Source organism: Xenopus tropicalis, chromosome 2, assembly GCF_000004195.4.
Source record: "Xenopus tropicalis strain Nigerian chromosome 2, UCB_Xtro_10.0, whole genome shotgun sequence".
In the NCBI taxonomy this organism is placed as follows: Eukaryota; Metazoa; Chordata; class Amphibia; order Anura; family Pipidae; genus Xenopus; species Xenopus tropicalis.
In genome coordinates, this window is record NC_030678.2 from 77,227,170 (window position 1) to 77,238,172 (window position 11,003).

Here is an 11,003-nt window from a genome sequence, read left to right on the forward strand (position 1 = left end):
CAGATTTTTTCAATTGATTTCCTTTTTCTCTGTAAATATAAAACAGTGCTTCGTATTTGATCCCAACTAAGATATAATTAATCCTTACTGGATATAAAATAATCCTATTAGGTTTATTTCATGCTTTATTTATTTCTTAGTAGACTTAAGATATGAAGATCCAAATTACAGAAAGACCCCTTATCTGGAAAACCCTTGGTCCCGAGCATTCTGGATAACGGGTCCTGTACTGACTTTTTCTTACAGAGACGATTTTAATGTAATGTGTTATAAATGCTCCTTATCTCTAAAACAGAATTCCATTGTATGACATACAGAACATGCTTCTATAGGGGAGAATTCTTTCTCCTTTCGCTATTGCTGAGGTCAGGTAAGTCTGCCTGGGGACAAATAATATGGACACCTTACGTATTAACCACTCCTTCAAAAACCTGACATGTTAAATAATATCCAAAACACACCCATTTCTGTCACAATAAATAGCATCTAAAGGAACCTGTAAATTAAAAGGCTCCTTGCAACACCCAGAAAAGCTTGGAAAGTGACAACTATTATTTGGGTCTTCAGAGACTTTTATATCCAAGGTCATCTTAACGGTAATATTATACTGCATAGCCTACATTTATCAACTATTATGCATGATGTATATTTTTGCTTAAGTGATCTCATTCTTTTTTGTTCTTTAGCTTTGCCTAAAATCCAGTTTGTTTTCTACTGTTATAATGAACATGGATTGAATATTTTCTATGATAGACATAATTTGGAAAAGTGAAGGTGTAACAATGTATCATTCATTTATAAACTGTGCCAACATTGGGGATGTTACTCACTATATACTTATACTGAACAGGTAAGCAGGGCACCAAATAAAAAAGAGTGCACTAGTATGGCATCTTGGCTTGCAGATGAACCTCTTTCCAGTTTCAGTGTTAGTAATTTATTTCCAGATAAAGCAGAAAATTAATTCTTGGAAACTTTAAAAATATTAAGTGGTTTTAAAGTTATTTGAAAATGTAATTGCTATTTAAAGTATTTTAGTCCCTTTCTATTCTCTGCATTGCTGTTTCTGCTGTCAAAACAATATAGCAGAAGTCAGCTGATTTGCAGACCTATGAAGAAGGATGCAAGGCATTCAGAGAAACTGTGCCTTGGCTGCAGCGGAACTGACTTTATTACATTATATCAAAAGCAAGAACACAGAGTGAAGAAAGGGAGAAGCAAATACTGTCAATTGCAGTTACATTAACAAATAACTTTAAAACTTAATAAATATAAATTAGAATGGTTAGAATTACATTTTCTTACCTAAGATCTATAAGATCAGCAGAAACAAGTAGTATAATACATTTACATAATACTTATTTTTCAGTATTGTCCCTTAAGCACGACTACTATGAACATCATCATATAATGGGTGATGCATTTTCCTTCACTGTAGGGCAAAATTAGAGTAGTAGTGCAGTATTAAATTTCAGAGCTTTACACTGTCTACCAAGACAAAATTTCATTGCTCTCAATTCACTTTTACTGGACAATTTATTAAATGGGTGACCTTTTATAGATCTTTAAAAACCTCATAGAAACTAATAGAGAGCAGAGGTGTTTCACTCATTGATATACAGTATATGACATATGAGTTTGATTTTATTCAATTTCACAATGGGTTTTTTGCACTTAATAAATACCAGACATTTTAGTTTTTTTAGCTAAAAAAAATCAAAATCAAATTATGTTTCTTATTAAGTGCTGAAAACTCAAATGTAAAAATTTGCTATCTAAAAGCTTGCGAGTTTCTATAGAAGAGGGGAGTTGTCCTAGGCAAAGTCAAGCCATATCTTCAAACTCAAAACTAAAGTTTTTCTTATTCTTCTTTATTCAAATGAGTTTTCCTTATTAATACATAAGCAAGAATTCGATTTAGAAAAACTCAAACTCAAAAATTGATAAATAACCCCATAAATGTAAATAATGCCCATTTTCAGTTTCTTCAATTTGCCACACACATGCCACATGGAACCAGCTACGTGTGGAGCGCACAGAAAATTTAATTTACATTTTCCATTATCTGGAAACCCATTATCCAGAAAGTTCCAAATTACTGAAAGGCCCATAGACTCCATTTTAATCAAATAATTCACATTTTTAAAAATGTTTTCCTTTTTCTCCGTAATTATAAAGCAGAGCCTTGTATTTGATCCCGGCTAAGATATAACTAATCCTTATTCGTTTTAATAATGTTTGAATAATTTTTTTGTAGACTTAAGGTATGGAGATCCAAATTACAGAAAGACCCCTTATCTGGAAAACCCATGTCCCGAGCATTCTAGATAACAAGTCTAAGGCTGATGTCAGACGTGGCGTATATTTACGGCCGCACGCCTCCTACCTGTGCCTGCACCCGAATGAATGGAATACGCTCGGGCGCAGGCACATGTAGCCGATATCCGCATAAAAACATGAGAGAATGCAAAGTCTCGCGTTTTTATGTGGATTTTGGCTACATGTGCCTGCGCCCGAGCGTATTCCATTAATTCGGGTGCAGGCACAGGTAGGAGGCGTGTGGTGGTATTTTCGGCAATCATTTTTCTGCTTGCCGAAAATATACGCCATACGTCAAGTCTGACATCAGCCTAATACCTATTGGGTTGACCCTATTTTAGTTAATGGTAATCCAAAAAACACCAGGCACCCATTTGGCTGCAGAGGAGGGCATATTAATTGGCAATTGGGGCTAATTTATCAACCCTGGTGCCAATTACCATTGCACTAAAATAGATTCTCCCAGCCTTGGCTACGTAGATATATATTTCTAATTTAGAGCCTGCACCCCCCCTGAGTTTACATTATTCTTGACCCAATTTTGGATCTCTTCTTTCTATACCCTACCAGATCTCCTGACACCTGAGACAATGAAGGGCTGGCTGTTGTTTTTTTTTACACTGTGTAGAATTTCTGCTTCTCCAGTCCTGTCCAGCTCCTGTCCAGCCTGTGCAAGTGACCAGTACTGTGACACCAACAGCTGTGTCTGTAATTCGACTCTGTACAGCGCATCAGGTAAAGTATTTATCACGTCAGATTATTCTACATGATGTTTTCGTTTTACTACAGTTGTTTCACGTGATGCAAGGCAGGCTTAGTAAATCATAGTTTATCTTTGAACTATTTGAATTAAATTGATTTTAATGCTCTGTTGTGGCATAATTTATTTACACTAGTATGAAAACATATATATATATATATATATATATATATTTGTATGTGTCCTTTCAGCATTCACCATTAACTCTTTCCTGTGTCTCTTAGTGAATCCACCATCCCCTGTCATTGACTGCAGCGATACCATGACATTGACCGTGCCAAAATGCCAACTGGAAAAAAACAGATATAGCTCAGCCAGTTTACATCTGGTGAATTCAAACTGCCAGCTGCAAGAACGAATTGTTGGTAATCTTGCTCAAATGGTTTATAACTGGACACTTGGAGACTGCGGTAACAGTATAATTGTGAGTGCATTTCAGCCAAGGTGAGGAGGTGCCTCTCCTTCACTTACCCCTAGTTCTGTGCCCCCACCGCATCACCCCCCACCAGTGGCTCAGTAACCCTGTGCGTGTTCATAATTGCGCGCCCACAGAGGATGGGGGGAGGGGGCAATCCAGTCGTCTTGGCCTGGCACTGAGTTAACCTGAAGGTGAACCACCTCTTTAATGGAAAATAGTTTTTTTTTAAGCAGAGCCATGTTTTAGATATTGCACATATTTTTAAAAATATGGACTGAATATTAGTGGTCTCATTATAAAATGTACAAAATCCATATAACCATGAATAAAACAACTTAGAGGATGGGATCTTGCTTCTTAAGCAAACTTTCACCAAATAGATAAGTTGGCATGTACTGTGATTATGACTAATATGTAGTCTCCTTTATTTGCAGGTGAATTCTTCTCATGTCACTTATGCCAATAAACTGTACATCTATGCCCAAAACTCTATAATCACCAACAGAAACAATGTTACTCTAACTTTCTCATGCACTTATCCACTGAACATGAGTACTTCACTTAATTTCCCCTTGAAGACAGTATTTGGGTGAGTATTGTTGTTAATAATTGTAAGTCAAAAGGGGTCTTTCTGTACTTTGGATCTCCATACTCTTAGGGGCAGATTAATCAAAATGTGAAAGTTAGAACTCACCATTTCATAAACAGGCTTCTGAAAATCCCATAGGAATGAATAGAACATTGGTGAGTTTTTATGTATTAATCTCTAAACTCACATTTTGATAAATCTGTCCCTAAGTCTACTAATATACATTAAGGGACTGATTTATTATTTATCATATTGAGCAATCCCAAAAGACTTCAAGCAGTTCCGTGTATTTTGCTTCTTATAAAAACTTTCTTGATTGTCAGAAACATTTTCCTAACAATCAGGAATGTCAGGAATTATTCAATTCATACTTGTGTCATTTTGTCAGAATGTGTTTGCCATTCTACCCTATGGAGTGATAGTAGTCAGCATTGCTCTGAATTCATTCTTGTTCCAGAGAGTTTTCCCTGCCGGAAGAAATATTTCTGGTGCACAAGAGAGAGTTCACAAGCGAGCTGTAACAGCAAAGGATAAACACAGAAAGAAGTACAGCTAATATTAAAACTAGTAATAGCAATGTAACATGTACTGTATGTATTTGCTATTTTAGGTCGGCAGAGATAACTGTCCCTAATGGAGAAGGAACACTGACTGTAACCATGACAGTTTATACAGATCCATCATTCTCCCAATATGTAACTTCTGACACTGTGTTGGCTGTGGCGCAACCTTTGTATGTCTCGGTGTTGATGCCAAGCTTGGTGTCCTTCTCTGTTAAAGTCACTAATATTTATGCCACAGAAACGTCAGATCCCTCTGTGGGATCTAAAGTGTATCTACTTGAGAATGGGTAAGTTTCTTACTAACTGAAGACTTTTTTACTTTCTTATATTTACATAGTACATAGCTAATTTGGGTTGAAAAAAAAGACAAAAGTCCATTAAGGTCAATCCCTCCAAACGAACCCCAACGCTCAACTATACAGCTACCTATACAGACCTATTTATTTAGACTATATTTACTGATATCTATACTAAACTAACTGTAGATCCCAATAGCCTTGGATATTATGCTTGTATATCCAGTCTGCTCATAAATAAATCCTTTGATATTAAACTCCTAAGCTGCAGACAATAAGTCACATAGAAACAATATAACGGAGACAAAGGGGGGCATTTACGAACATTCTTATATTATTTTTTTCACAATCTGTTTTTTCTTTGCTTAAATTAAATTTTTCGCATTATCCCAACACCATTTTTTCCCATTTATTTTATGTCAATGAGGTCAATGTGGTTTTAGAGCTTTTCGGGGGTTTTTGTTTGTAAGTCCATGAAGATTCGTAGGAAAACGTATATACTCGAGTATAAGCTGAGTTGTCCACCAGTTAAAATGTGCTAAAAAAAGAACCCTCAGCTTATACTCAAGGCAAGTAGTAAAGTGCCATCTTACCTATCTAACCGGCCATCCGTCGCGGGCGCACGGGGGGGGTGCACTCGACGTGACACTCAGCTCACTACAGGCTGAACCTTATGTTCTGCACAGAGTTATCATATCGGCCATCCGTCGCATGCGCACGGGAGGGGGTGCGCTCGACGCGATGTGGTCACAGCCTCACTGCATGGAAATTTAGCAGTGAGCACAATTTTCCCTTTTTTTACTATAATTTATACAGGAGCAGTGGCCAGCTCCATATTTTATCTCCCTCATTCCCAACTATAGTCAAGTGATCCTAGTGGCCGCAATAAAAATGGCAACCATTTTGAAGTTAACCTAGGAAAGCAATGGTAAAAGTTAGTCCCAATGAAAAATATATAATGAAACAGTAGAAATCTTAATGAATCAGATTCAAGTGAGCTTGTGATTGGCCAGACTGTGGATGACTTTGACATAGCTGCACAGCTTAAATATATTGCAATATATGGACAATTATATTGATATTAATGTTGAATGATATGATGCCCTGTATTGTTTAAAGAAGAGGGTATTTTTTAGTAGCTTAATGAACAAAATGTCTTAGGGGCCTATGTATTATGCTGTGTAAGACAAAATTTTGCCATCTGAACACCAGATTTTACATAGCTCTGTTCTGGTGGAAACAAAAATGCTTACACAGTTTTTTATTTGTGGCACATGTTGATGCCGTTTTTTACACAACATAATAAATAGGTTAATAATAAGTATTAACTTAATACACCTTATTCAAAGTACAACAAAGCCTTACACGTTTCGTACCCCATCTAGGCACTTAATCATAGGTAAATGATTTGAAGTGCTGTGGCTTCTACACGGTGGACAATAAAAGGTCCTTACAATAAACATACATCTCATCATGATTAGGGTCAAGTTTGTCATACCTAAATGTCAAATATTTTAAGGGTTAGAGAAAGGGGGTTCAGTACTTTTATAAAGTGATGATAATTATGCCATAAGCCAGTTTTTATTTCCATAGTTTTAGAGCAGAATGTGCATAAGGACATGTGTATATGTATAATCTAGAAATCAGAGATACAGAAACTTTCACTTCCAGTTGTGTCCTAATAATCTCAAATGAGTACTTCTTTATACTAAATATGTCCTGGCAGGTATTTTTTCTAGTTTAAACCAAAGATTGTATAGCCCAGTGCTTTCATGGCTGTAAGTTATATAATCTTTTCTTTTTTAGGTGTAAACCTGGCGGCATGGGTGCAGATCTAATGAGCACATTACAGAATGGAAATTACACCGAATCACGATTTGTAATGAGAGTTTTCCAGTTTGCTAATATGCCTAGTCTCTATCTGTTTGCGGATGTTACAGTTTGTAATGGCACTTGCATACCGGTAAGACACAAGGAATTATTTTATGAAGGCTTGGATAAAAAGTCTAGTGTGCAGCTTTTTCAAAAAATCGAACTAGGGAATGCTGAAGGATACACACCAGTTCCTGTTGGAAAATGTTAAAAAAATTATTGGAGATGTACTTCTATGCTGATGATCCCCTGCAACTGAAAAAGGTTTCCTAGTGTCCTACCAAACCCTGCTTGGAGTCCCTGTAAGATTCAAGCTTCTGTTGTTTTTAGATTGTATTAGACATTCTAATTCTGTACAAGTACCTAAGGTCTTAAGGAAGTGATTTTGTTGTTGAATCTACTGCAGTCTATAAAGTATAAAGAAAACTGTGGACTAGCATAGTTATTTGATAAAACGTTAAAAGCAATATTTTTAAAAACTTGAAACTTCCTATCATAAAATATGTAGAAGTATTCCTTCCATGCTTCTGAATGTATTCACTTTTGTACTTTAACAGGAGTGTAGTTCCCGTTCGGGTGTTGTTGATAGATCAGCGGGTACACAGACAGTCAGCGTGTATCTAGAATCAAGTAAGTGGCCTCAAATTTTATATATTCCAAAATGCTACCTTTAAATAATAGTGCCAGTTCACAGAGCTATAAGGAACCATTATGCAGTAAGCTATGCAAATCTCTGCCACATAAACTAAATTAGACAGAAAATGTCATACTTGATTCTACAAAATCTAATGTGAGAATGTAAGAAATATAAACTTTTAAAGGAAGAAGTATAAAAATTGTATTGTCTATTTAAACTTTGTTGTTTGTAATTTTTCCTCAGTTGTGTTAAAGAAAGGAAAGTATTAAACAGTGGTTTAAAATACCATTTTTTCTTTTTCAGCTGACACATACTCTGCTGCTACTACTGCATTTGGTTGTAAGTAAAATAAGCAAAAGCTTTACATACCAATTACATATGAGGTGCTGCTATTAAAATTTGGCTTCTTAGTAAATAGAAAAATGGAAAAAAAAGGAAAACATTTAAAAAAGGAAAATGTTTCCATTGTTCTTGTTTGTCAAGTCACCAAATTTGTGCCCGAACTGATTACCCAAATTGGTGGATCATAGCTTGATCTAATTATCCATTCATGGTCAAATGCAGTATGACACTTGCATACCAGTAAGACACAAGGAATTATTTTATGAAGGCTTGGCTAAAAAGTCTAGGGTTCACACAATTGCACAAAACGCACTGTGCTTTTTGCATCCAGTCCAGTGTATGAAAGATTTGTACTTACCTGTGAAGGCCCATGGGCACTCACAAATGCATGAACTTGTGAATCATTACTATAATGCAAAATAAATAGGAAACCCTTTACTAAATGCCTACTCAAGAAATAGATTCAGTACAGGGTTCAACTGTGCTCCCTAGTACTATGGATTTGGCAATAAAATTGCAAATGTTGCAAGGTGAAGAACAAATTACACTGAGCAAGGGATAAACCTAATAAGTAAATGCTGCCACATGGATGCAATTTTTAAGTTTCACATATCCCCTTATAAACAAGACCTTGACCATTACACAGAGGAGACCCTGTTTTGAATTTCACAAGCAAGTGTATACCCTTTTAAAGGAAACTTAAGTGTCAGAGTAAAAGACAGAACTTTGTCCATGAATTGGTTGATGTGACCTGTGTATGTATGCCCTTGTTTTTCTGTGAATCCCAGGAGGTGGCCCTTAGTACTTAAAATGGAAATTTTCTATTTAGGATTACCCAGCGGCACATACTACTAAAAAAGTATATTTTTATGAAAATGGTTTATTTAGATGAAGCAGGGTTTTACATATGAGCTGTTAGGATATATATTTTTAAAGAGACCTACACTGGTAGTAGGGTTTTCCTTTCATAAATGTCCTTGCTATTGGTTATCTATTCTGTCCCCTAAATAAATGTATTTTTAATTTTTACTCTGGGCCTTAATCAAGGGGCAATAGAAGATGATGGTATAAAGTTTATGATACCATCATAAAAAGTTAGTCTCTATATTGGTAATAAAGTATTGTGTTTATTTTAACAGGTTTCTCCTCAATTTGGACTCTGAACTCCATTTTGTTCTCTCTCATCCTAAGTAAACTCATGTAGCATGTCATCCTTTCACATGTTCCTTGATCAGACAGCAATCAAAATGACAATACATTTTCCTGCTTGTTTCAACTCCAATATGAAATTATATTGCTTGCATCCTGTTGCCAATCTTTTGGGATCACGAAATCTAGAAGATGTCAAAAATAATTATTTACGCTGATGTATATATTTGACTTGCTTTGCTTTACGCTTGTACATTTATCTGCCACTCAATAAATTTCAAAGCAAATTATATCTTAAATCTTATATTTGTAAGATTGTACAGCGCTGCGTGTCCTTGTAGCACTTTATAAACAAAGTTATACATACAGACATACATTTGTTTTGCAAGTTTGCTTATTCCTAAGGATTTAAAGGTCCCATTGAATACCCAAATTAGCTCCATGCAAATGTTTAGCCTTAAGGCTAAGAAAAACATTTCAACATTTAAAATCACCACACTGCCATTAACATGGGGTTTGCTAACTTAGCATCATTTTTAAGATACTGTTGTAACACAAAGAAAAGTCACAAGTTAAATATTATTAATGCAATATTTTGTTTGTGTCTTGCTTCAGTGAGCTGGCAACTTGTATTCATACAGGACTGAAAGGCCAGCTAGCCTACTGATTGGCTAGAGCTTTGGGACATGTTCTGTGACTTAGAACAGAGTAGGGCAGTATTTCAGACATTAAATATTGAAATTTATAGAAAAAGTAACTATACATAGCATGCATTTGTAATCAGACTGGACAGCACATGAAAAGTTTCAACCAAAGAAGCATATTAACTAAAGGGTGAAAGTAAAAAGAGTAGTTTAAGCAAAATGAAGCTTCAGCTCAACATTGCCAGTAAAAGTAAAATACAAGAAGTTTTAGAGGATTGACTTTTCAGTGGTATAATTGATGTTTACACTGGTGTAGATTCACATCTCTTCTCCAAGTAAAATTTCTCCAGTGAATAATCTCCAATACTAAGAGCACAAGAATGAATTTTTCAAATTTCTTCAGGTTTAGGCTGGAGAACTGGCATCATTGACACCTCCCCCCCTCACTAATTTTCCACATACATAATTTCTTTGTGGCAAAAATTCTCTAGAGAATTTTCCCCACTACAACCATATAGGGAACATATGCTGGCAAATTTTCACTAAGAATTTATACCAGGTGAAAATTCACTGCATCCCTCTTGAAAAAGTTTACATATGATTTTTGGGAAATATGAGATGTGTTGTGAAAATACACCTGGCAAATTGAGGTGAGCTTTGGTGAAGTTAAATGAGTCGAAAATTCCCAATTTAGTAAATGTGCCCCAGTGTGTACTTTAGTGAAGTGCAGGTATGGGATCACTTATAAGGAAACCAGTTTTCCAGAGAGCAAAGGTTCGGCATGGACTCTAGAATACTCACAAACTTCTATCGATGCACCATTGAGAGTATTCTGTCTGGCTGTATCACCACCTGGTATGGCAGCTGTAATGCTTTGGACCGCAAAGCTCTGCAGAGGGTGGTGAGATCAGCAGAGCGCATCACCAGGACTGAACTGCCGGCCATGCAGGACCTGTACAGACAGCGCTGTAGGAGGAAGATGCAGCGGATCCTCTCTGACCCCAGCCACAGTCTTTTCACGCTCCTACCATCAGGCAGGCGGTACAGGAGCATCCAGACCCGCACCAGCAGATACAGAGACAGTTTCTACCCACAAGCCATCAGGCTGCTGAACTGCTGACATTCTACCCAAACCAACACACACTCCCCATAACTACTGGACTCTTCCCAGTGTCACTTTAAGCAAAGCTACTTTAAATCCTCACTGCACAATTTCAAATATTGCATTGCATTTTATTATTGTAAATACTTAGTAAATTTTATGCAAACAAAGTTATCCAGAAAACCTTAGGTGCCAAGCATTTCAGATAATATATCCTATAGCTCAATACAAATCTGTAGTATAATTTACACCAACCTGAAGCTAGTGTGCATTTTTTGGAATTATTAACGCTATTTTGCGGTAATTAATAAC

General features: G+C 36.2%; 1 protein-coding gene across 1 annotated transcript; it reads left to right on the plus strand.

Annotated features, from left to right (window-relative positions):
• Positions 1 to 507: 507 nt before the first annotated feature.
• thdl17 (thyroid hormone down-regulated protein (gene 17)) lies at positions 508 to 9,244 on the plus strand. Its single transcript, XM_018091885.2, has 9 exons — positions 508 to 596; positions 2,890 to 3,054; positions 3,304 to 3,503; positions 3,932 to 4,086; positions 4,697 to 4,936; positions 6,752 to 6,908; positions 7,375 to 7,447; positions 7,758 to 7,793; positions 8,936 to 9,244. Exons 2-9 carry the CDS (start codon positions 2,910 to 2,912, stop codon positions 8,998 to 9,000), a joined length of 1,071 nt encoding a protein of 356 aa, XP_017947374.2. The 5' UTR covers positions 508 to 596; positions 2,890 to 2,909; the 3' UTR covers positions 9,001 to 9,244.
• Positions 9,245 to 11,003: the final 1,759 nt, after the last annotated feature.